The sequence below is a fragment of the Prionailurus bengalensis genome, chromosome B2, assembly GCF_016509475.1.
Source record: "Prionailurus bengalensis isolate Pbe53 chromosome B2, Fcat_Pben_1.1_paternal_pri, whole genome shotgun sequence".
Taxonomy (NCBI): Eukaryota; Metazoa; Chordata; class Mammalia; order Carnivora; family Felidae; genus Prionailurus; species Prionailurus bengalensis.
The window spans coordinates 11,492,998-11,520,662 of NC_057349.1; the positions used below are offsets into that span (position 1 = coordinate 11,492,998).

The following is a 27,665-nucleotide window of genomic DNA, read 5'->3' on the forward strand; positions in this document are numbered from 1 at the left end:
AGTAGAGGCAGGAGTTCAAAAACATGTTTGATTATAGAATTCCCCCATTTCCCTTGGGGGGTCTTGCAGTGATAATCCTTTTCTGAAAACTCTTTGGGGGAAGGCATCTTTAATATATTCTCCATTGTTTACACTGTTTCCATCTACCTAGAATCTCAGGATTGCTATGGGATTTTCTAATTGTCTAAGATATGTCTATTAATCTCGAGTGAGGATGTGAACCTTTTTAAAAAAAATTTTTAATGTTTACTTTTGAGAGAGAGAGAGCAGGGGAGAGGCAGACACAGAATCCGAAGCAGGCTCCAGGCTCTGAGCTGTCAGCACAGAGCCCAATGCTGGGCTCGAACACGTGAACTGAAAGATCATGACCTGAGCCGAAGTCAGAAGCTTAACCGACTGAGCCACCCAGGCATCCTAAGGGTGCTTTTCGATTTAGAATATCTAGGCCAAACAGTTTGGTGTGTGTGCGAATGAGAGTAGGGTGAAGTTGTTTTTGTAAATTGACGGGGAGAATAAGGTGTCAGGTTTTAGAAGATACTCATCAGCCTCGGGATGATATTCCACAAAAGGAGCATAACAGAGAGGGTGCAGACCAAGATTATTTTTTTGTGAATTCCTTCAGGCAGAGGAAGATTTTGTGTATAAAAATACTAATGAAAATGATTGTTCTTCCCAGTGATCGTAGGACAAATAAGTATTCTTCCTTCCTTCTCTGTCCCTCCCATCCCTTTCTGGTAAGTGCGCAGAAGCAAAGAGGAAGGTGTGAAGGGCACTGGTTGTTTTTTTTTTTTTTTTTTTTTTTTTTAAGACCTGTTTTAGGACAGATGTGAGGCCTGCTGATGATAGATTTCATTCTGTGCCTTGCTGGGCGTATATTGTCTTCTGTTGGTCACTGGTCTGTGTTCTCTGGGCCTTGAACATATAATAGAGGTTGAGACTGAATGACAAGTCCGTGTAATTACACCTTTGCTACCAAAATGCTGAAACAAAACACTGGAGAAACTCAATCCCAAACTATTTATTCTTTTAAGTTTATTTACTTTAAAAGGGGGGGGGGGGTGGGATCCCAAGCAGGCTCCACACTGCCAGCGCAGAACCCGATATGGGGTCGAACTCACGAATCATGAGGTCATGACCTGAGCTCAAATCAAGAGTCAGACACTTAACTGACTGAGCCTCCCAGACCATCTGTCTTAAGCAGAGGCCAGAGGCTGCTGGCTGTGATCGTGAACATCCATCATTTTCCATGTGATGAAAGGAGCTTGGGCTGCTCCCAGCTTCCTCTCTCTTGTCACGGTGTTGGGCTGTCGGGAGACCCTGTCTTGCCATTGCGTCCCTTCATAGCCCCGCATGCTGGCTGTCCTGTCCACTGTGTGCTGGAAAGCTAGTTAATGCAGGTGACATCAGAGTGAGTAAAAACAGCCACAGAATAAATGCACCAGAAGTGGAGACGTGGCCGACCCCTTGGGGCTGTTCAACTTCTGGTTTTGGTGCTCATTGAATTTCTTCTGGATACAGGAGGGTCAAGGCCCTTGAGAAAGGGAGAGCTTCCTGTTCTCAGTAGTGTAAAATGTAGTGAGCCCTTAGGAAATTGATAATCCACTGGTTTGTTTCCCAAACTGAATATGAATCTACCTCGGCTTGGACATGAACATAACTTCTGAAATTCTCTAATAGCCATAACTCTGAACTGGCCACATAGTGAGAATTGTTGAACATGGGCTTGTTGTGTTATGTTGTTATATGATGGGACGAGGTGTGACAATGTGTGATGTCGTATGATTCTGTTTCCTCTCCCTTTCTGTGTGTTTGAAATTTTCCCCAATAGAGCATTTGTGGAAACACAATACCGCGTGTCTGTCTAATTGGTATTTAAACACCAAAGAGTGGAGTCATTTAGGGAAGCGTCATCACTGCCTCACATGTAACCTGGTGACGTGAGCAGGGACCCCACACATTCATTCACCTGTTCTCTTAACAGATCTGTATTAATCGGTTTTGTGCCTGACAGTGTTCTTGGCACTGGGAACTTAACGGGGAACAAGATGCACAAAGCCACTGTTTCCACGGATCTTGTCACTAGTAGATGTGGGGGAGCAGGTCTGCAGGTCGGTAAGCATATCAATAAATGAGATGGTTTGAGATGGTGAAAGGGGCTGTGAAGGAAACAGAGTAATGTAGACAGAGTGACAGGGTGACAGGGTAAGCAGAGGTGGTGCAGGGTTGAGGGGGGCAGCTCCCCGAGAGAGGAGCAAGCCACGGGGAGTGAGGCCAGGGAGAGGGGCTTCTCGGGCAGATGCCCTGAAATGCCGATGCTTCTTCTCTGAGCGATGGCCTCTCCCCCTGAAGAAGGTGGCTCCAGACTGCTCATCTGATATGTGTGCCCCCTGAGCCCCAGAGTCGGGAATTAGCTTTTCTACTCAGTACCTGCTATTTGAAGAGCTATTGAGTAACCCAATAAAAAGCCAGTAAACACATCCTTATTCAGAGGACGTTCAAACGAGTGGTTAGCCAGCATAAAACAATCCCTTTTCTGCACTAGTAAAATAAACGTACCCAGTTATTTATATAAAAATAGGCTCCACTTCAGGTATGGCCATCACAAATGGCCTCGTGGGCATCTACATTCTTGGTAGATTGTCCTGGGGTTATTTTTTATGTACGTGTTTGTTTCTTCAGTAAACGTTAGTCGTTTCCTACATATCAAGCGCTGTGCAGACCAGACAGGAAAGAACCAGGAGAATGTGACCCAGCCTCTGCCTGGGGACACTCCGAATGGGCAGGAGATGGGTGTCTCTGACCAGACCAGAAGCTCACCATGTGGCAGGCACGGGGGAGATGGTAGTAAGACCTGTGGACAGCCCCACTGTAGTGGACAAGATGGGCAATAGTCCATGACACTGACAGTGTGACAGGTGCCTGAGGAAAATGGATAGCGCAAGTAGCAGGAGACTTGGAGACAGGATGTCGGGGACAACCTCTCTGGGGAGGTTACTTTAAAAATTTTTTTTAATGTTTCTTTATTTTGAGAGGGAGAGAGAATCCCAGGCAGCCTCCATACTGTCCGTGCAGAGCCCAATGTGGGTCTCATACCCAGGAACCGTGAGATCATGACCTGAGCCAAAATCAAGAGTCAGACACTCAACCCACTGAGCCACCCAGGTGTCACTGAGGAGGTGACGTTTGTGCCATGTGTGAGGATGAACATTCCTCGCACGGAGAGCGGCTCATGTGATGGCTCTGAGGCAGGAGTTTTTTGAGTTCTTGGTGGGCAGGAAGAGGGAAGAGGAAGCTGCATGAGGTGAACAGAGGCCATGTCCTACAGATGACATAAAGGAATTTGGTATTTCTTCCAAGTACAATAGGGAGTCATCATAGGATGTTAAACCAGGAGAAGGGTAGGAAATTTATTTTCTTTCTTTTTTTGATTATCTATCTATCTATCTATCTATCTATCTATCTATCTATCTATCTATCTATCTTTGAGAGAGAGAGAGCATGAACAGGGGAGGAGCAGAGAGCAAGAGAGAGAGTCCCAAGCAGGCTCCACACTGTCAGCACAGAGCCTGATGCAGGGCTCACAAACTGTGAGATCATGACCTGAGTCAAAGTCAGGAGTCAGACGCTTATCCACCTGAGCCACCCAGGCACCCCAGGAAATTTATTTCCTAAAGATCAGCCTAGTTGCAAGGTTAGATGTGGGGTTAAAGGAATATACCAAAAAAGATCTAGAACTAGGTCTTAATCCTAAGTCCACCACTTACTTAGTCTTGTGGCAAAGTTTACTCATCTGGAAATGGGACTCGCGTCGTGATGAGGATCGAGTGAATAAAATACAGCGTTGAGAACCATGTGCCATGGACAGATGCTCAGTAGCATTAGTTTCCCCCCTCACTGTCCCTTTTCCCCATAAAATCCACAAGTAAAGTGTTCTGCAACCAGTCTCTGGTGGCCTTGGGGGCAGCATCAGCAAGCCCACTGGCAGCCTCATGAAATGATGGGTGCAGTGTCCAGCTGTAGAAAATTTTGTTTTTCTATTTGAGATTGGTGTGGCCCGTTCAAAGCCTGGATTAGTAACTGAGATTACGAGTTTAGTCTGTAACAGACGAACACATTTCCTTCCTTTTCTTCCTGTCTTTTCAAAGGACAGAACTCAGTTGCTAATTCAGTACTATTGTTGCTCTTTTGCTCCTAATTCTCAGCATTATATTAGGAGGAGAATCTGCTGACCTTCATGCCTCTTGTCCATATCTTGGAATCTCATTTAGACTAAAGACATTTCCTTCCCCTATCAATTGACTCGGACTTTCCTGTTGTTTTGAATCTCTAAGTATCTTCCACAAATGATCAAAGTCCTTTATACTTTTGAGGAGAGCATTTGATTCTCAATAATTCCACCATACTGGTGTTCATTAGGTCCATGATGTGAGTTTGCCTAATGGGTACAAGATCTGCTTGTTTTCAACTACGTAACTAGTACATGCAAAGAAAATGCTGTTAAGTAGTATGGGGATAATAAAAATGATTCAGATGTGGCAGGTGTCCTCAAGGACTTTGTAGCATGATGACAATCGTATTTTAGCAATCGGAAACCGAGAGTCACTCTCAGTGCCTGGAGCCACTTCTGCTCTGGGATGGTGGCATGCATTATGGGGAGCTTACACGTGCAGGGTAGTTAGGTGTGTGTTTGTTTTGGCTTAGCTAAAAAATTTGTTTTTAATATAAAAAAAAATTTAAGAGCTATTTTAGGTTCATAGCAAAATTAAGAGGAAGGTAGAGATTTTCTATCTACCCCCTGCCTCCCCTCATGTAAGCCTCCCCTGTTATTAACATCCTGCACTGGAGTGATACATTTGTTATAATTGGTGAATCTACACTGACACATCGTAATCACGCAATGTCTGTAGTTAATAGGAGGTAAGGTTCACTATTGGTGTTGCATTCTCTGGATTTGGACTAATGTGTAATGACGTATATCCATTGTTGTATCATACAGAATATTGTCGCTGCCCTGGAAATCCTGTTCATCCCCTATTCATCCCCTCTCCCCTGACCCCAGTAACCCGTGGCAACCACAGACCTTTTCACCGACTCCATAGCTTTCCCTTTTCCAGAATGTCACATAGTTGAAATATTTCAGTATGTAGCCTTTTCAGATTGGCTTCCTTGCCGTAGTAATATGCCTTTAACTTTCCTCCATGTCTTTTTGGGACTTGATAGCTCATTTCTTTGTAGTGCTGAGGTTGAATATAATTAGAAATCAGTCCATGGATCCTGCCTTAAATGCTTTTAGATATATCTGGGCTTTAAAAATAAACTGCTCTTAGTTTGCTGTTCACGATGAAAGTTTTTCAGCTCACGCTTCCTAATATAAAGAATAACATTGCCACGAATCCTCGCCACTAGTGTGGCTTTTGTCACAAACATAGTTTTGTTTTTGTTTTTTTTTAATGTTTATTTATTTTTGAGACAGAGAGAGACAGAGCATTAACAGGGGAGGGTCAGAGAGAGGGAGACACAGAATCTGAAACAGGCTCCAGGCTCCGAGCTGTCAGCACAGAGCCCGACACGGGTCTCGAACTCACAGACTGCAAGATCATGACCTGAGCCGAAGTTGGATGCTCAACCGACTGAGCCACCCAGGCGCCCCTGCAAACACAGTTTTTGCCAGGGGCTCATATGCAACATCCATATCTGTGTTGTAGCTAGGGGTGAGGGATGCCATCCTGCCAGGAAGCATGCCTCCCCAAATCTCTTTTGTATCAGAGATGGGAGTTACTGGAATTGTAATCTTCCTGTCTTCGTGCCTCAACTCAGTGTGACTTTGAAATGCAATGATCCCACACAGCTGTCTTACAGTGTATGTGGGCTGCTGAGTCAGGTGTGCGTCCGTCCCACAGCCCTCAAGGTGGTGGGTCCTTCAGGCTCCCAGAGTTCCACCAGCATCTGTTGTCAGCGACGGCAGCTGTTGTTCTGGCAGCTGGAAAGAAGATTGTAGGTAAAATAAATGGCCGAAGGTGGGAGATTTGTGAATCACCTGTGTAAATAATCCTGCTCTCCTTAAGAGCTTCGTGTATACGCATTCATTTCGCCCTCGCATTCAAGGCCACATCCGTGGAAAGTGGTGGAGACAAAGAAGGGGACCTCCTGCTTCCTCCCTCCTGGCTGTTCACCACCACACTGGACTAGACTCATAACAGGCTGTTGTCTGTCCCGCTAGGATTATTCAGCCAATATCCTTGCTTTTGTGAAGCTGTTGCACATAGCATGAGGTGTGGTTCTGACTCCCTAATGTAGAAAATTTAAATGATCGTCAACATGCTGTCGTAAGTGTGTGCTATTGAGGTACATACAGCCTCACATACGTGGAGACTTAATCTTGGAGAAAGGAGTAAACCAGATAAACGTATGTTTCTTCCACACGGCGTATTGATTGGGGCCCAGTCTAGTAGTAGCAGATAGACTGAGAATTAGCCTGAGCATGGCCTCACAGAGGAGCTTAATTCCTGATTTTAAGTCAAGGATCTGTGCTCTGTGCTGCATTTTTCCCAAAGCCTCACCGCATGATACTTTTGAGGACACAGCAAGAAAATTGCAAAAGAGTCACGTTTCCTCTGCTCAGTTTTGTTTTGGTTAAGCGAGTATGAGTTCCTGCAGGTTCCTCCCGCTGGGAATTGCAGCTATGACAATGAGGGACAGGAGCTCCCTGAAGTGGCCTGGAGAATGCTCCACAGAGACCGCCAGGCCCGTGGCTTTCCCGGCGGCCATGGCCCACACCTGTGGTTGGCCACATTTTGTTAGTCAGGAGGTACAACTCAGGTGTGACTTCCCTTGACAATATTAGAAGAAAAAAAAAAAGGCAAGGAAGCTGTTATTGATGATCATGAGTCCATGAATTATGCCACGTAACTTGTACAACTTTCATTGGTTCATGCGCCCATTTTAATTTTAGGGATGTACATACAGGTATCGTTAGGTTGGATTAATAGGTACTGTGGATATCCTTGTGATTTAACCTCAAGTTTTGCATTTTAATCTTTTAAACAAATTGTTTATTTTTGAGAGAGAGAGAAAGTGAGAACAAGAGAGCGTGAGTGGAAGAGGGTCAGAGAGAGAGAGAGAGAGAAAGAGGGAGAGAGAGAATCCCAAGCAGGCTCCACACTGTCAGTGCAGAGCCCAATGCAGGGCTCAATCTCATGAACTGTGAGATCATGACCTGAGTTGAAATCAAGAGTCAGATGCTTAACTGATTGAGCCACCCAGGTGCCCCTGTGATCTTTTGTTTTTTATTAACCAGCTGATTATGTAGAAATGAAACGTTCCTTTGAAACTCTACTTGGCTTCTGGGTGACATTTAAAAAAAAAAAAAAAAAAAAAAAACCTCCCAAAGGATCATTTCTTTTTCCTTTTCAACCCCAATCCATCAGGGACACATACTTTTGTAAATGTCAGAGAGGGACGGCATCGTGGCATGTCATCTCTAAAGGAGGGTAAGAGTGGCCGGTGCTTTGGAAGAGATGTTTCACTTCTTCAGACTTGGTAGCAAACAGTTCACGGACTGCCCTCAGCCTCACACTGTACTATGAGGAGCACGGGGCTGGGAGATGTTTCCAGATTTGTGCAGGTAGTAACCATTTGTGTTTTGCTACTCTGTTCTCAGTACTTCTGGCCAACACATGTGCATGGGTTTTCTCACACCACCCAGTTCTCCAGTTCTCTGTGGGCCCCAGCTGGGTGTCCTACAATTCAGTTCACTTCTGACACCTGTCCACCTAGAGTCATTGTCAGACCCCACAGGTTAGGGACCCAGTCCCACAGGACTTACCTCCTCCTCCATCCCTGCTTCTGACTGACTGAGGTTCCCACCCTCCTCAGCTTTGGTAATTTGCTACAGCAGCTCATAGAACTCAGGAAGACTATTCCCTAGGTTATCGGTTTATTGTTATTATTCTGATACAACTCAAACAGCCAGATGGGAGAGATGTGCAAGGCAGGGTACGTGGGAAGGGCACACAGCCTTCCTCGTCTGCTCTGGGTGCGCCACCCTCCCAGCACCTCCTGGTCAGCAACCTGGATGCTCTCCGAACCCCACCTGTTAGGATTTTTATGAAGGTTTGTTATGATTGATGAAAAAGGATTGATCAAATCACTGGCCATTGGTGACTGGCTCAACCCCTAGCCCTCTCCCCTCCTCTGAAGTTAGGGTTTTTAGATTTTAGACTCACCCTGAATAACTTTAATTTTGTTTATTTAAAAAGTAGTTTTAGCCGACAACATTTGTATTGGAAGCATATTTACAGTTACTAGTGTTCTAGCAGAGAAGAAACCTGGTATTGGGAGAGGTTGGGAACCCACTGGTTGGTTGATTGAGTCCTTTAACTAGACTCCATTGGATACAAATTATGTGTAAGCCATTTGATGCACACTAGGGGCTTCAGTCAGTTCTATTGATAACTGGTGCCCGTTGTATGCCTTCCTGCTTAGTGAGTGGAAATGGTATTGGCCTATATTGTTAAAACTCTTGTTTGCTGGATGGCAAGCATATGGTACACAACTGTGCAGAAAGAAAATAATGATGTAAGAAATTAGAATTTTGGGGGCACCTGGGTGGCTCAGTTGGCCAAATGTCTGACTCTTGATTTCAGCTCAGGTCATGATCTCACAGTTCATGGGTTTGAGCCCTGTGTCGGCCTCTGTGCTGACAGTGCAGAGCCTGGTTGGGATTCTCTGTTTCCCTTTCTCTCTCTGCCCCTCCCCTGTGCATTCTTTCTCTCTCTCTCTTAAAAGTAAACATTAAAAAAGTGATAAAATAGGGGCGCCTGGGTGGCTCAGTGGATTAAGCGCCCGACTTTGGCTCAGGTCGTGATCTTGCGGTTTGTGGGTTCGAGCCCCGCGTCGGGCTCTGTGCGGACAGCTCAGAGCCTGGTGCCTGCTTCAGATTCTGTGTCTCCTTCTCTCTCTGCCCCTCCCCAGCTTGCACTCTGTCTCTCTCTCTCTCAAAAATAAATAATCATTAAAAATTTTTTTTGGGGGGGCGCCTGGGTGGCTCAGTCGGTTGAGCATCCGACTTCAGCTCAGGTCATGATCTCACAGCTTGTGAGTTTGAGCCCCGCGTCAGGCTCTGTGCTGACAGCTCAGAGCCTGGAGCCTGCTTTGGATTCTGTGTCTCCCTCTCTCTCTGCCCCTCCCCCACTTGTGCCACACTTCTGTCTCTCAAAAATAAATAAACATTAAAAAAATTAAAAAAATTTTTTTAATGATAAAATAAAAAGATTAGAATTGTATTGTGTTTGTGTCCTCCACTCCTACAACCCTGAGACATTCTTTGGAATCCTCAGAATTTTAGAATAATGCAATTAATTTGTAAAGTGCAGATTAATTAGGAATCCTCCAGTGGTAATTGTAAGCTTTTGCTATTACTTTATTTCAGAAGTATTTTGCTTCTATTATAAAGCTGATATATCTTTATTGCAGAAAATATTTTAACAGTGACTAACAGAATGGCAGTTGTTTTTAATCACCTTGTCTCTTCTTATTTCAGTGGACTTCAGTGGTGAACTGTAAATATTCATCTGGCCTATAGGGTGCATCTTACATTGGTAATGCGATTCTGCTCTTTGGTTCTCGCCTGAAAATTCAAGGTGCCATTGTAGGAAAGGGAACCAAATCTGTTTGCTGCCTGGGTTCTGTTTCTCCTGCGGAGGGAGCCCTGCTTTTTTTTACTGCCAGCTTTTCCAGTCCTTAAGTAGTGCTTCTAGGTCCTTCGGTGAGTGTTGTGGTGGATAACCTCAACATAATAGACGGGGAAAATAAATGGCACGTTTTTAAATATGAGCTCATTTTTTAATGAAGAGTCTCTTAAAACCTCGCCTCATTATTCCCGTGGCTACTTTGCCAGCTGTCAGGGGTTTTCTTCACCCTGTCGTTCAGGGCACCAGTGCTTGGACAGACGTCAGGTGTGATCAGCTCGATGAGGTGTGCCCCAGTGTTTGTACTTACGCACCTGCTCTTGACTCTTTTCTAGAAAAATTAATACAGCTTAGTGCTTGTGAAGGTGTCCAACTTTATACATGTTTATCTAATTATCTCTAAGGGGAGTTTTTTCTATTCTTTCTCTTCCTTTATTATACATTAGGAAGGAGGATACAATCCTTAGAGATACAATCCTGTTTTATTAGAAGTGCCCTCCTAGGCAGAAATCAGTGCAGCATGGAGAGTGTGCATCCCTGGAGGGTTCTCGATCACTGTTTACTGGAGTCAACAGAAGGGCGGGGCTCCTTGCAGAGTCCAGAGTCTCCCCTCCCCCTGATCTGGTGGCTCTGATTATACCATCCGGTGGTCCTCACTGCCGTCGACCCTCACAGTCATTCTCGTCTCCACAGCAAGCACGTCTAAGACTCAGAACCTTTTGTGTTCGGTTTAATGTTTGAGCATTCTTTTTTCTCTGAAATGCATTTCTGAACATTGAAAACATTTTGAACATCTTGAACCTTCTAAAAAGAACATAATGACCATCCATGTATCTGTTAGTTGTGCTGTAACAGTTACCAATGTTCTGTTCTCCCTGTTTGAAGAGCGTATTTTTTAAAAATATTTTTTTTATTATTTTTAATTAAAAAAATTTTAAACATTTATTTATTTTTGAGAGAGACGAAGTGTGAGTGGGGGAGGATCAGAGAGAGAGGGACAGAGAGAATCCGAAGCAGGCTCCAGGCTCTGAGCTGTCAGCACAGAGCCCAATGCAGGGCTCAGACTCATGAACCGAGAAATCATGACCTGAGCCAAAGTCAGATGCTTAACCAACTGAGCCACCCAGGCGCCCCAGGAGCGTATTTTTAACATCATAAATATTTTCTATCACACACACACACACACACACACACACACACACAGTGCTGTCATTCTTCAGCTGTCAGGAACTTTTCCCCAGAGGAAACTGAGTTTTGAGCTATGTGGACATTTTGCATGTATCATCCAGGAGAGCTGTTTGTTGTACCAGCAGCGCTTGCATCTAACATTTATTGAGCCATGACCATGCGCCCATTGTGTGTAACGTTAGCCTTGCCATCACCTGTCATCCTTCATTGGTCCTGAAGGGGTGCTTCCCCATTTTACAGACACAGAAACTGAGGCTCAGAGGGCTTGAATAAACTTGCCCAAGGTCAGCGTAGCCAAATGCTGGCAGAGCTAGAGTTGTCTGGCTCGAAATCGTGACCCTTTGCCACGACCCTATTTTACTTCTTACAGAAATTGCAAAGGGGGTGCCTGGGTGGCTCAGTTGGTTGAACGTCGGACTTTGTCTCAGGTCATGATCTCGCAGTTCGTGAGTTTGAGCCCCACATCAGGCTCTGTGCTGACAGTGTGGAGCCTGCTTGGGATGCTCTCTCTCCCTGTCTCTCTGCCCCTCCCCTGCTTTCTCTCTCTCTCTCTCTTTCTGTCTCAAAATAAATAAATAAACTTAAAAAATTAAAGTCTGCTTTCATTGGTAACACTTCCATTGAATGAACTGATTTCTTTGCACATTCAGAAAATTTTGCTGTCGCTTCCTGTGAGCTTGATAATCAATCTGCTAACTCTTTTTAAAGTTTTCAAACCAGACTTTGTCATGGAATTTAATGTTTTTGACATTTACATTCTTCTTGTGAAGAAGGTTTCAAAGGCTCTTCAAAATGCATAGGTTGCCCCCTTATCATTCATAGAGTGCTTGTTGTGTTTTAAATACATGGATATCTTAACTTGGTGCACAAGCTTATAAACCTCTTTTCAAACTGTGGTCAATAAATCTTGGTTGCAGCGGAACCTTTATACCCACCTATTTGACAAAACCCCAATCCTGTGTCATCCTGTGTCCCAACGTCTCTGCTTCTACGGCCCAAACTGCTCAGGTTGGCGACTGTCCTACGATCTCTGGTCTTCAAGTGGGCTGTGTGCTCTGATTCTTTGGGCACAGACAGTTCCCCCTATGGGGATGCCATTTCTTTGTCTTGTCAGGAGGGTGACTCTGTTTAGCCTTCTAAATTATCCTCAGGGTTTTTCTCTTCTGAGAACCTTCCTCTCTTTTTCAGCCGATCTCACCCTCTTTGAATCTGTTGCTGTGCACATCACATTGTATTGTAATCTGTGTCTATAAGTTTTGTTTACTGTTCGAAAGACAACATATCTAGTTTATTTTTTAATTTTTTAAAATTTATTTTTGAGAGAGAGAGAGACAGAGACCGAGTGCAAGCGGGGGAGGGGCAGAGAGAGGGAGACACAGAATCAGAAACAGGCTCCAGGCTCTGAGCCATCAGCTCAGAGCCCGACGCGGGGCTCGAACCCATGAACCGTGAGATCATGACCTGAGCTGAAGTTGGGCGCTCAACCGACTGAGCCACTCAGGCACCCCTAATTTATCTTTGTACTTCAACAAAGTAGCACACAGTGGGTGTTCAATAGTTGGTGACCAAATACAGCTTTGTTCCCATCTGTGCTGTGACAGTCACAGTCTGCTAGTGTCAGTTATTCGTGTATGTATCTGTCCCTCTCACAAGGTGTTAACCTTCTTGAGGCCAGAGGCCATGTCTCATTCCCCGAAACACCCCTCAGAGAGCACCTGTACTTTGCAGCGTAGGAATTGGTGCTCAATAAACAAGGTTAACAAAGTACTTGGACGATTTAGGTGACTTTGTGTTTTGTTCTCCATGTGACAGTGGAAGTGATCAGGGACTTCATAAAATACACATCCTTGGACTAATCTCCAGGAGTCAGATGTCATTTAGCTGTATATCTTCAGATAGAGGTTGTGGCAATTTCTGACATTCAGTCAGTAAAACACACATGGAAGAGAATTTCCTGTTTCAGAAGCAAGACGCGGATCCGTCTTGTCTGCCAAAGCGCTGACTAGTGCTAGGGCCCCTGCACACTAGAGCCTTTGGCCATCTAACTTCTGAGGCGCTAACTATAGTTGATAGGGAAAAGTGATGGACAGAAGACTCCTTCTCCCATAAATCTTCCAACATGAGGTATGAGGAAAGAACAACAGCTATCTAGGGTTATTGTTGTAATAGACTCTTACATTGCTTTTCTCGTTTCACTTGTTTGTTAAACTTTCCAGGTCTGGGCTACCTGTTAAATTAAGTACCGTCTCCTTATTTCAAGAGCTGGCCCAGTATAGGTCTACCTTATTCTTACAGTCCTGTTTCTGTGTGTGTGTGTGTGTGTGTGTGTGTGTGTGTGTGTGTGTCCTCTACTCTTATCAAACTGCCTTTCTGAACTTAATTGACTTCTGCAACTTTTGAGGGTTTGACCCTTGTTAACATGGGATTTGAACTTCTCTATATGAAATGCTGGTGCAGAGAAATAGCTATTTTTAAATAAGTCATTGAAAAGAGTCTACGTTTTCTAATAATCTCTGAAGTCCTCACTACTATTAAATGCGAGCAGTCTTTGCCCCCACATTTTGGGACTGTGGTGGTAATCGAAGAAAATCTTCACATCTGGATTATGTATATCTCGCTAATGTAAAAACTTAGTTCTGAGTTCTTACAGTGACTTCCATTCTGCATGAATATGTAGGATCAAGGGCCGAGGTCATGAAAGGAGCATGTGGCATGACCTCTGCTTTCAGGGAGATTCAAATATAGACAAAATTACTGAAGGGCTTTGTGTATGCTGGTAAGTGCTGAGCTGTTTTTTTGACCATAGAGATCCTTGGGGTATAATATCAGAGGTGGTAAAGGCCAAGGTGGTCTCCTCACACAACGTTTGAGGATTTGACACAGTTGAGTTGAGCTTTGAGCTGTGTCTTGGAGAGTGGGGAAATCTAATCAGGCAGACTGGGGAGACAGAAGTGGGATAAAGACATAGAAATGACAGGACTTGTCAGATACCTGGTGTGGGTGACCTTGAAGAGATTCACTGCCCTGCTTATCCTGAGAGAAAGGCAGCTCTGGTGTTCTGTAAAATAGAGCTACTATCCATGTAGAACTGTACCTCCTTCGTTTCTTTTTTTTCTCTTTCTTTCTTTTTTGGAAAATGGGGAGAAGTCCATTTATTTATTTATTTATTTATTTTTTCTTCAGTATGTGAAATTTATTGTCAAATTGGTTTTCATACAACACCCAGTGCTCATCCCAAAAGGTGCCCTCCTCAGTACCCATCAAGTCCATTTATTTTAACATATAATAAATGTTAGGGAAAAATTTGATATGATTCACTAATTGAAAATAGTACATTTGATTTAGAAAACCCTTTCTTCTTCAGGGACCGTACAAAATTATGAAATGGCTCAAATAATTCCCACCAGGGTTTCATTACTGTGAAACAGTTCCTGCGTAGGAAGGGATTGGAAACGTTCTAGTCCAACCCCCTCATTCTATTTTATTTCAGTCTTTAAGTTTTGCATATGATCCTTAGGTAACCTGGCACACAGAGGCAGTCAACATAATGGCCAGCATTTATTGAGGGTATATTAAGTGCCAGCCCGGCCTGCACCTCCTTATTTTCTCTCCAAATCCTGGGATCTAGAAACACAACCTTACTGGCTTCCAAAATGTCACATTGTGTTCAGTTTATTTCTTTGGAATACACACACAAAAAGTCTCATGATAACTTACAGAGGATCACATGACTAAAAACAAGGACTTTTTATTATTTTTTTTTATTATTTTTTTAACGTTTATTTTTGAGGCAGAGAGAGACAGAGCATGAACGGGGGAGGGTCAGAGAGGGAGACACAGAATCTGAAACAGGCTCCAGGCTCTGAGCTGTCAGCACAGAGCCTGACGCAGGGCTTGAACTCATGGAGTGTGAGATCATGACCTGAGCTGAAGTCGGACGCTTAACCAACTGAGCCACCCAGGCGCCCCAAAACAAGGACTTTTTAAAAATGAATGACAAGTTGGGCAGTGAGAGTGGTCAGGAACACACATACTTTTACCTAAGTGTCGATGGAATGCTCCATTTTCTGATGAGTCAGCAACCAAGCCTGTGTCTGTAGGTCAGTGAGGTCTGTTTGAAGAGGTTGTTCTTGTAGTTGATTGAATGTTTGCTTGGCTGAGGATGTTGCCTCTTTCTGAGCCATGCTGGTATCGGCGATAAGCTGGATGTTACTGAGAGTTAGATGAAACTGTTGATAAGACTTTTCGATACAATCAACAAAGACCTAATTTAAAAAAGATAATATTGATTATGTTTCTGATAGATGGTTTACGTTATTCATCCTTTCTCATACATTTGTGCGAAAACTTGTATCTTTACGTTGTAATATCCTATTGGTTTTTTGCAAAGGATAACATACTATATTTGGTAGCAGTACAAGTATTACTCATAATGGAAAAATTTTTCTTCACGACTACCAGAGAATGTCATGTGGCCTCTGGGGATTGGGGTAGTAAATGTTGGCTCTGAATTAGGATCACTTAGCTGCTCATCTCTTAATTCACATCTCAAGAAAGGTTTACTGATTAACGAAGTACAGTTTCGGTACACTAAGTGACTTACTTTTCCTTCTTTGGTAAGGATCTTTATTCTAAATTAACCGATGAGTAAATTTGGGTAGTAGCAGGTCCAGGTAGTGACCTCCCTTTTTCCCATGCTCCCCAGTCTCCATTTATTCTTAAGTGATCCCAGAGAACAGAGAAAGGTGGCAGAATCATGTTGTCATTCCTATATGATGTGCTGTCTTTCTAAGGGAAAGGGATATATATTTTTTTCAATACTTATAATGCTGAAACAGGATTGGTTTCCTAATAAGAATAAGGCAAACCATATTGGCATGTCAATGAAGATAGGATAGCTTTATTGTTAGACAGCTCAGGGGGTGAATATACTACTGACTACGAAACAGCACTGGTACTTTGCTGCTGGTGTTGATTGTCATACAGCTGTAGCATGAAAGAAGCACACAAAAACTCTGGAGAGACCCCTGGGATTCCTGTTAGCACATTTGACCTCCGTTAGATTGCTTGACTCATCACAGCCTTCACATAAAATGTTTATTTTATTAACTTGGTCCATGCTGTTTCATATGATTGCCTTATTATAACCTAAGTGACTCGTCTGTCCTTTGTTAAGTAAAGCAGTGATTTAAATGGCTTTTAGGGACGCCTGGGTGTCTCAGTTGATTGAGCATCTGACTTCAGCTCAGGTCATGATCTCACAGTCCGTAAGTTCGAGCCCTGCATCAGGCTCTGTGAAACAGAGCCTGGAGCCTGCTTCGGATTCTGTGTCTGCCTCTCTCTCTGCCCCTCCCCTGCTCATGCTCCGTCTCTCTCTGTCTCAAAAATAAATAAAAACATTAAAAAAAAATTTTAGTGGCTTTTAAAAAGTAAGGCAAGCAAAATTAGAGAAGGTTTAGTCAAAAGTACTGTGCATACTGTTTTCATTATTGTTCTACCTGCTCAGAACAGATGCCTTCCAGAACAGTGTTCCACTTAAGGAAATTTTCTTGGCAGAAACCTTTAAGTTTATGCACAAAGCAAAGATCCATGGCTTTCTTAGATTAAAAGCACTTGTGCATTTTTAGTATAACATCCATAAATGTTTATCCTGCTTGAAAGGGTAGATAGAATGTTGACACTTACTTGATGGCAGCCAGAAATACCAGTTTTTCTTGATAGGGTCCCCTCTAAAACCTGAGGATAAAAAATCACATTCCCATTGTGCCTGTCTGAAGTAATGACGTAAAGGATCCTTTAAGCTCAGTCATACAATTTCAAGAAGATGATAAAGCTTCATCTTTATGGAATGTCATGGTTTTCTTTCCCTCTGTTTAAAACTTTGGATTGTCCACCTGATTTTGGAATGCATGGACATTCTTTCCTTGCCGCTGAGCTCTGGGTTTTATTTGGGGCCCTCAGAGCTCTGTGAGGAGTGCTGCGCCCAATGCTGGAGAAAGGTCACCGTGCTATTTTTGCCTGTACCTTTTGATTTCCATGCCCTGTGCCCTGGAAAATCCATTTTCGTATCCTTCAGGTCTTATTCCTTGTGAAGAAGGAATAAAGCCACGGGGAAAACTCCCCCATTTCTACTTAACGATAATTTTACAGTTTATGTATTGATGATACTGGAGGCTGATTAAAAACACCCACGTCAGGAAGGCTAAGAACTGTCAGAGGCTCACATTTTATAAAAATCATAGTTCAGCTTTTTAATTTCATATACATGGAAAACGTTTACAAGGCAAGTCAGCCCACTGGTTTGTTACTTCGAAAACGGTTTGCTTTTCGGAATTTTCTCCAGGTGGCAATTCCAGTCATTTGGGGGGATATTAACATGTAAAAATGTGCTTGTGTGGCTGGTTATGGGAGGAGGCTAGCTCTTCAGTTTCTCTTCAGTGATGAAATACATGAAAATTGTTGAGAACTGTGGCTTTCAAATGGGGAAAAAAATCCCATGTGAATTAGAATATTTATCAAAGGAAATATACATATATTGTAACACCAATTTAAGAAAATTTAAATGTCGAAATTAATTTAAAAATGTTTGACCAGGTACAATATGATTGTACATGCTTTCTTTATCTGGATGCTTTTCTGTTGGCATTTTTTAGAATCATTAAGAATACCTCTGAGTGACTGAATCCATTCTCTGTAAACCAGGAAAGAAACCCATTATGCCTGTAATATATTTTTGAGCAAATATAATAGTTTATCACTTCAGGCAGCAAAGTGAATTTGGCTTCTCATCTTTGTAGAGTATCCTTCAGACCATGTTACCAAGATGCTGAGTTTCCGTTATGTTTTTTCTTTTTCATTGCTTCCCTCTGATGTGGCTGCTGTGTTGACAACCCTTTCTACTTCTGCTGCTGAAATTTTTTGTTTCCATCATTAAGGAAACCTCCCAAGGTAAGCACTGAAATGGAATTTGACACTCATATTAAGTGTGCACGTATCCAGGACTTCATCCATCACAGTAACCCATGTGGAATACCTCTCCCATTGAGAAGAAAAATCAGCGTTCTCATTAAAACTTAAACCATGAAAAAACAATTAATGTCGGTAATGATATAAAATTGGAATGCCGTCCGCGTTTACAAAGCACTTTCATACATTATTTTTTTCTTGGAATTAATGCTCTGGTCCTCAGAGCAAACCCGTCAGCTTACTGTTTCTATTTTATCAATGATGAAATGAGGCTCAGAGAGATGAAACTGTGTCTTAATTCACACATTGAGTAAGCGGAGAAGCTGGGACCACAGAGAATCACCACCTAGAGAATGGAAGGACAAAACTGGTAACAGCCTAGAATGATTGCTGACAGGGACAGATGATCTTTTCTATGTCCTACCAAGAGTAGTTGATAGCATCAGGAGAATTCTCCAGACTTTCAGGTAGCGTTAAGCCATCCACAAACTCTGGCTTCTCATTGGAGTTTCTTGGGCCTCACAAAGTCCACTGGCTGGAATCATTCTCCTTGCTCCGGCCAGCCTTCAGTGGTATGTTTACCAGTGAGCAACCTATGGGTCAGAGAGTAGGTGGGGAAAAAGAATATGAGAAGGAGGGGATCTGAGTGATCAACTCCTGAATAATTGAAGACTGATTTTGTTACTGGTGAGTATTTTATTGGGTATCAAGGGACACTTAGTGCCAAAAGGAGGGAGAAATTCAACCAGTCCCTCACCAATAAGGCTGGTTATATAGCTTTGGTTCCTGAGAAGGAGTCAAGACAGGCTACACACCCAACACACAGTGTCTGGTCAGAATCTAAGACATGCTGGGGAGGGTAAGGAATTCAGAATAGATTTGGCTTACTTGCATCTAGGGCTATAAAGGCAAGTCTAACTTAGCTTTTAAAGTAATGGAAACTCAGCAAAATGCTAAATGTTACCCTTTATGTTTATTGAAGGAGATATAGGAATTGTCCTTGGCACTTAGGAGTTTCAACTCCAGCAAAGGTACATATCCAACAAATAATATGAGATCTTTTAAGAAAGAGGAAATATATGATGTTATAGGAATGTAAGCACTGGCATCTGGCCAAATGTGGGGAATTAGAATGTTCTCCCTGAGCAATTATTGATGTGGACATGGTCCCTAAAAGTTGCAGTCAAAAAAGTGTCTCTGCTACTCAGAAAGATGTGAGTGACCTTAAGCAGCTCTTCCTTCCCTCACTCTTGGTCTTAGAGGTTTCAAAACAGACTGCCATCCTTGTGATACATTTAATTCTTTCCCCACAGAAAAAGGCAATGAAATCCTGAGCAATTCTACACACTCACAGTGAAATTAAAAAGAGGCACAAAAACACATTTAAAAAAAAATCACTAATTTCTTTATACCTAAGAATTTTCTAGGTTACTTTCTATTCAGTATATAGAGCTTACTGGTTTTCCTAGGTGTTCTGTTGATAGTTCCTACGAAGTATCATGAAATTTTCAAAATAAAATCAATATTACATCACCACATTGAAATCTATAGATGCATACTGTAAGACACACCTGAGAATTATAAAGATCACCTTAAAATCAAATAAGTGACACAATAGAGTCATATTTTTTAAAAAGACATTAAAATAAATAAGGTCTTTTCTTGCAGAAACTGAAATATTGAAAGCAAATTGGAAAGGGAATGGTGTTTTTAATGATGATTATATAAACATGAAATTTTATGGATTTAAAACAGTGAGATTCAGACATGCTAAATTAGCAAAATCTTAAAAGACTGGTTGGTTCAATTTAGCAAATAATTGTTCTGGGCAGGGGATACAATACTGCATGAATGAGACCTGATCCTAGCATTCTAATGGGGGTGGGGTAACATGCACAATTTAATATAAAGTCAATTGTGTTAAAGGCCACAAGAGGCAAAATATTTGTGGAAGTCATAGGATGAAGGGTCCCATTCTGACTTCAGCAGATCCGAGGATAGCTAGGACTGGACCTAATATTAAAAACCTGTGCTTGAAGGCACTGGAGAAATACCAAGTTAGTGAAGAATTACCAAACCAAGATCGAAGAGAAGGTAGAAATTTAGAGGAGTGAACCTGGTGTTTGGGTGTATCCCATTCAGACAGAGCAGTTTAAAAGCAAAGTAGTGTTTCTGACAGCCTCATGGGGTCTGGGGAGCTGAGGAGGACAAAAATGTTAGAGCTCAGAGTTTGCCAGAGGTGGAGTCCTTGGTAAACTCTTTATACTTTGGCTTGGCGGAATGGATTGAGACCCAGCCTTGGCTGGAGTATAAAGATGAAATAGAAATAAACAGTCTTCACATGGATTCCTGTGTGGTTATGAGTTCTTTGTGTGATCCAGGAAATCTCAAGCACTAAAAATGGATCAAAGCGATCCTAGAATGGAGGTTCTTATAGGCACCCAGAAGAAGCAGATGTAATCCCAAATCTTTGAAGATTCCACAGACCATTTTAAAAATACAGTGTCTGCACACAATCAAAGACAAAGAAAGAGGTGCGTTACAAGATAAGGTAACATGAATAGGAAATAGCAGAAACAATAAAATGTAGAAATAGACCCACAGATGCTTCAGATGTTCAAATTGTTAAGCATGAACTTTAAAATAACTATGCTTATTATATTTAAAGAGATAAAAGAAAAGATTTTAAAATGTTGGAGAGGGTTAGAAACCATAAAAAGTGACAAAACAGATTTGGAAAATAATCCAATAGAAATGTTCACCCTGACAAACCCAAAACCAAAATTAAGAACTCAGGGTTTAGCTGCAGACAAGATCCAGCTGAAGAGAGAGTTAAATAACTAGAAGATAGGTTAGTAGAAAATACCAAAATGAAATACGAAAGAGGTGCTGGGACAACTAGACATCAGCATACACAGAAATGAATTTATATATACACTTTATACCCTTCGTAAGATTTAATTCAAAATGGATCATAGACCTAAATATAAAATGCAAAATTATAAAGCTTCTAGAAGATAACATACGAAAAATCTAAGAGATCTTGGGGTTGCTGATGACCATTTAGGTTCAGCACCTAAAGTGTGACCTGTAAAAATAAAATTGATTAGTGGGACTTCGTTAAAAGTACACACTGCTATAACAGCACCCTAAAGAGAATGAAAAGGGGCGCCTGGGTGGCTCAGTTGAACTCATGGTTCGTGAGTTCAAGCCTCGCATCGGGCTCTGCGCTGACAGCTCAGAGCCTGGAGCCTGTTTCAGATTCTGTGTCTCCCTCTCTCTGACCCTCCTCCGTTCATACTCTGTCTCTCTCTGTCTCAAAAATAAATAAACGTTAAAAAAAAAATGTAAAGAGAATGAAAAGAAAGCCATATACTGGGAGGTAATATTTGCAAAACACATCTGCTAAAGGACTCTTACCCCCACCTAAAAAATATATATGTGTGTGTGTGTATAAAGCTCTTAAATTTCAACAGTAAGAAAATGAACTACCCAATTAAAAGAAGGGCAAAAGACCTGAACAGACATTTCACCAAAAAAGATACACAGATGGCAAACACGGACATGAAAAATGCTTCACATCATATGTCATTAGGGAATTGAACATTAAAACAACAATGAGATGCCACTGCATACCTATAAGAATGACTAAAATCCAGAGATCTGACAATCCCAAAGCTGATAAGGAGAGCCCTAGGAATTGTCATCCATTGCTGGTGAGAATGAAAAGTGGTATAGCCACTTTGGAAGACTGTGTGGAAGTTTATCACAGTGCTAAACATATTCTTATCATGTAGCTGTGTAATCCTGCTTCTAGAGATTTACTAAAATGAGCTGAAAACTTCAATCTATACAAAAATTACTCATGAATGTTTACAGCAACTTCATTTATAATTGCCAACAACTGGAAGCAACCAGGATGTTCTTCAGTAAGTAAATGGAAAAACAAACTGTGGTATGTCCATACAATGCAATATTGTATGAATTACCAAGCCACGGGAAAACATGGAGGAACCGTAAATGCATAGTGCTAAATGAAAGAAGCCAATCTGAAAAGGCTACATACTGTATGATTCCAACTACATGACATTCCGGAAAAGGCAAAACTACAGACGTTAAAAATGTGTGGTGTACCTGAGACAGTACCCATAGCTCATGGCAGCTCCAGAGTGACTGTTGAATGAATGAGGAGAAGGAAGGAAGGAAGGAAGGGAGGGAGGGAGGGAGGGAGGGAGGAAGGAAGGAAGGAAGGAAGGAAGGAAGGAAGGAAGATCTATTGGAGCAGAACGACACCCACTAGTTTAGCAGAAAAAAGGTGCAAGTGATGGACAGAGCCACTTTGCTAGAGGCTAAGCCAGAGAACTGTCTGCCCTGATTCCATTCTCAAGAAGATCCAAATGCCTGGCCACTCTGTCATCTTGTTGCTTCTTTCTGACTTGACCTCAAAGTGTGCATTAGATCTTGCAAAGCTCCCCAGCAGCATGGATTCTCTTGTCATTAATTTGTGTTTTAAGGATTTTTTTTTTTTTCTGTGTGTTCTCTGTTTGGGCAGTTGTTGAAATTTCATCTAATGATGTGATGTTGGTGAATAATGATAATCACCCACCTGCAACAATGCACTGCTTCAATTATGTGTAAGAATTTTGTGCATTTTACTAAGAAATGTTTGGAGGTAGGAGTGCTGATTAGGAGAAGGCAGAGGCTATCATTTTGAATATTTGGTTGAGTTAGCACTATTCCTCCCCAACGTTATACAGGAAAGGTCTCGTATTCTTTATACTCTTAGAATGCTATTTCCATTGTTACTATTAATAGTAGGTATCTTTTTTTTTTAATTTTTTTTTTCAACGTTTTTTATTTATTTTTTTTGGGACAGAGAGAGACAGAGCATGAACGGGGGAGGGGCAGAGAGAGAGGGAGACACAGAATCGGAAACAGGCTCCAGGCTCTGAGCCATCAGCCCAGAGCCTGACGCGGGGCTCAAACTCCCGAACTGTGAGATCGTGACCTGGCTGAAGTCGGACGCTTAACCGACTGCGCCACCCAGGCACCCCAATAGTAGATATCTTTAACTCAGTTCTTGTAATATGCCAGATTCATTTAAAATCCAAATTAAAATTCACTGAAAACTTGGTTGCCTTCAAAGAGAAAAAAAAAATCTGTGATTGTCAAGGGGAGCAGGAGGAGAGAAGGCATGAATAGGTGAGGCACAGGATTTTAGGGCAGTGAAATAATTTTTTATAATACTATAATGGTGGGTATATGACATTTATGCATTTATCAAAACTCATAGAACTGTATAGCTCAAAAGAGAGAATCCAAATGTAAACTATGGAGGTTACTTATTAATACTGTATCAATATTGGTTCATCAACTATAATAAGTGTAACAAACTAACCCAGTTATTAATAGGTGAAACCATTGGGGGTTTACCCAAGCAGAGAGAGTATATGGGAACTCTGCACCATCTGCTCAGTTTTTCTGTACACCTAAAATTGCTTTAAAAAATAGTGTAGGGAGCCATGAGTGGCTCAGTAGGTTGGGTGTCAGATTTCAGCTCAAGTCATGATCTCACAGTTCATGGGTTCAAGCCCTGCATCAGGCCCTGCACTGACAGTGCAGAGCTTACTTGGGATTCTCTCTCTCTCTTTCTCTCTCTCTCTCTCTCCCTCTCTCTCTCCCCCCCGCCTCTCCCCCACTTGCACTCTGTCTTTAGAAATAAGTAAACTTAAAAAAATTATTTTAAATAGCCCATTATTATGAAAAAATAAATGTAATCACCACATCAACAGAATAAAAAAGAAAACCATACGATCATCTCAGTAGATGCAGAAAAAGAGCATTTGACAAAAATTCAACATTTATTTACAAACTTGAAGCAAGCTAGAGGGACACAGAATCCTCCTTAATGTGGTGAACAGCATCCATTGAAAATATACAGCTGTCATCATACTTAGTGGTGAAAGATTCACCACTTTCCACCTAAGATAGGCAATAAGGCAAGGATATTGCTTTAGCCACTTCCATTTAGCATTGACTGGAGGTCCTCGCCAGTGTAATAAGGCAGGAAAAAGAAATAAAAGATACTTAGATTGGAAAGGAGGAAGCAAAAGCCTCTTTATTTTTTTCTTTATTTTTTTAAAATTTTATTTTTTATTTTTAAAAATTTACATCCAAATTAGCATATGGTGCAACAGTGATTTCATGAGTAGATTCCTTACTGCCCCTTACCCATTTAGCCCATCCCCCCCCACCTCCTCCAGTAACCCTCAGTTTGTTCTCCTTATTTATGAGTCTCTTCTGTTTTGTCCCCCTCCCTGTTTATATATATATATATATTTTGTGTGTTTTAATATTATTTTTGTTTCCCTTCCCTTATGTTCATCTGTTTTGTCTCATACGATTTTTGTCTTTCTCTGACTAATTTCGCTTAGCATAATACCCTCCAGTCCAGTTCCATCCACGCAGTTGCAAATGGCAAGATTTCATTCTTTTTGACTGCCAAGTAATACTCCATTTTGTATATATACTACATTTTCTTTATCCGTTCATCCATCGATGGACATTTGGGCTCTTTCCATACTTTGGCTATTGTTGATGGTGTTGCTATAAACATGGGAGTTCATGTGTCCTTTTGAAACAGCACAGCTGTATCCCATGGATAAATGCCTAGTAGGGCAATTGCTGGGTCGTAGGGTAGTTCTATTTTTAGTTTTTTGAGGAACCTCCATACTGTTTTCCACAGTGGCTGCACCAGCTTGCATTCCCAAAAAGCATCTTTATTTGTAGCCATTATGGTCACCTACTTGGAAAACATTAAGAAACCTCCAAACAACCTCCTAGGACTTACAAATGGCAAGGTGGCAGGAAAAAGGTCAAAATACAAATTGTATTTTTCTATTCTAGCAATGAGCAATTAGAAAAAATTTAACAAATCCAGTAATTTATAAGTGTTAAAAACATTACATACTTAGGTATATACTTAATGAAAAATGCACAAGACCTTTTTATTAAAACCCCACATATATATAGTCATTTGATTGTAGATGGATGTGCCAAGAGATAGAGCAAAGAGTATCAGCTGTGTTCACATAATGATAAGGCACAGAGTCGGACCAACAGTACATGAAGGGGAGGAGTCTTGGGTGACATCCTGGAAGGCCTTGATGCCAGGGTTGGCCCTTGTGCCTTCCGTGTCTCTCTGCTGCCTATTTTGAACAAAGCAGGGGCATAGTTGAGGCTCTGTTTTGGTAGATTAATGTCAAAGCAGAGCATAGAATAAATTGGGTTTGGTGAGTTGGGAAGGGGTTGGCGGTGGTATTTTGATATTCAATAAAATGTGCGAGAAAAGAGGTGATAAGGGTCTGCACTGAAGCAGTGCCAGGACACTGGAGAAGAGGAAGGGGAAAATTATCAAGACGTTGTAGAAATAGAGCATCCAGATAGGGGCACTTGTACCCCAATGTTTCTAGCAGCACTCTCAACAATAGCCAAATTATGGAAAGAGCCTAAATGTCCATCAACTGATGCATGGATAAAGAAATTGTGGTTTATATACACAATGGAGTACTACGTGGCAATGAGAAAGAATGAAATCTGGCCTTTTGTAGCAACGTGGACGGAACTGGGGAGTGTTATGCTAAGTGAAATAAGCCATACAGAGAAAGACAGATACCATATGTTTTCACTCTTATGTGGATCCTGAGAAACTTAACAGAAACCCATGGGGGAGGGGAAGGAAGAAAAAAAAAAGAGGTTAGAGTGGGAGAGAGCCAAAGCATAAGAGACTCTTAAAAACTGAGAACAAACTGAGGGTTGATGGGGGGTGGGAGGGAGGGATGGGTGGGTGATGGGTATTGAGGAGGGCACCTTTTGGGATGAGCACTGGGTGTTGTATGGAAACCAATTTGACAATAAATTTCATATATTGAAAAAAAATTAAAAAATAAAAATAATTTGCATGCCAAAAAAATAAATAAAATATTAATTGCCTCACATACACACACACAAAAAAGAAATAGAGCATCCAGGACTTGGATGCTGAAAGCATATAGAAGACAATATAACAGAGTCAGAGAGGACTATGGAATTTGAAACCAAATGACTGAAAATCCAGCAGGGACACAAGAAGAAAGGGCTGCTTTGGTGCCAGGACAAGTTGACAGGTTCGGTTTTAGAGTGGGTTAAATTGGGAATGATGGCAAAGCATCTGCTATCGATGCCTTGCAAGGTGTCCAAGGTTTGCAGTCTCTGCCCTAGAAAGGTCAGGTAGATTCTTGTGTAGAGGAGATAGGAGGTGGAAGGAAGGAGTATCTATGAAGTTGTCAAGGAAGAGAGGATTAAGAGAAACAGAAGACGGAGAATCGAGGCTAGCACCTTGGAACTCATCCTGCTCTGGTGAATGGAGAGAGGAGGAAGAACCAGTAAGTATTAAGGGAGACCAGATGCTCACGTGTGGCCCTGGTGGTGGGGGTGGCATTTAGGGTACTTAGACACTTGCTGTTTCCAAATTAGATTTCTTTTGTTTTTAGAAGTTATTTTTTCTAGGGATGCCTGGGTGGCTCATTTGGTTAAGCATCCAACTATTGGTTTCAGCTCAGGTCACGATCTCACGGTTTATGAGTTTGATCCCCACATCAGGCTCTGCACTGACAGCTCGGAGCTTGCTTGAGATTCTCTCTCTCTGCCCCTCCTGGGCTCCCTCCCCCCGCCCCTTTCAAAATAAATAAGTAAACTTAAAACAAAGTTATCTTTTCTAGTGTTAAGGCAAGGAAAAGATGAAGATATTTCTCTGGTTGACTTTTAAAAAGTTAGATCAAATTTTTTTTTTATATATAGCGTGTGAATATAGCATGTTAGGATGGTAAGGGAAATTATTTATATTTGTATAAATTGTCTTGTGCTGTGCATTTGGATTTTTCTCCTTGGCTAGTGTTACATTTTGTAAGGGTGTACTCCTGGACAGAGAGACATTTATTTCAGTGTAGGCCAAAGCACATACCTCTTAATCTCGCCAGTGGCTCTTATGCGATGTTTATAGGAGTGTGTCCTGTTTCCCTTAAAAAGAAAAGTAAGCTTTTAGGCAAACATGGAGATACTTGCTGTATGCCTCCTTGTTAGTTAAAACAAAAAACAAAATGGTTCTGTCTCATAATTTTCAGGGTTGAGGTAGGAGTGTTTTTCCTTATCAGTGGGACTAGTTTCGTTTTGTTTTTTTTTTTAATTTTTTTTAGTGTTTATTTATTATTGAGAGAGAGAGAGAGAGAGGCACACAGAGCATGAGCAGGAGAGGGGCAGAGAGAGGGGGAGACACAGAATCCCAAGCAGGTTCTGGGCTCTGAGCTGTCAGCACGGAGCCCAACGCGGGGCTCGAACTCACGAACTGTGAGATCATGACCTGAGCCGAAGTCGGTCGCCCAACCGACTGAGCCACCCAGGCACCCCTCAGTAGGACTCATTTTGAGTCTGAGGCTTTTGTTTCAGGGGTGTTAATCGCCTGTTTGTTCAGCCACCTTCTCGTAAACTTTGGATTTTGGCAGGAGGTGGTACAGAGGGCGAGAGGACACACGTGTGTAGAGAATCACTATCTAATTATGCCCTCACACACGCTCTGTCGTGGGAGAACAGAAAAATGTCCTCAGTCACAGTAGCTTTGCCTTCAGAAAGGAACTGGTTCTGGTTCCCCCTGTTGGCCCTCAGAAGGTCTAGCACGTTCTGGGAACTTCCCTTCCTGCGCTTCGTCATATCTGGCACGAGTGTCTTTCCTTTGGAGCTACATTGAAGCGCACAGAAAAACAAGTGAATTCTCCTTCCTCTTCCTGT

General features: G+C 42.0%; 1 protein-coding gene across 8 annotated transcripts in view; it reads left to right on the top strand.

Annotated features, from left to right (window-relative positions):
• KIF13A (kinesin family member 13A) overlaps positions 1 to 27,665 on the top strand; it is a 216,264-nt gene that overhangs the window by 66,417 nt on the left and 122,182 nt on the right. For all 8 annotated transcript variants that reach the window (XM_043590738.1, XM_043590739.1, XM_043590740.1 and 5 more), the window contains exon 3: positions 17,813 to 17,825. In XM_043590738.1, the coding sequence (XP_043446673.1) occupies positions 17,813 to 17,825 (13 nt within the window). The remainder of the gene's footprint in view (positions 1 to 17,812; positions 17,826 to 27,665) is intronic.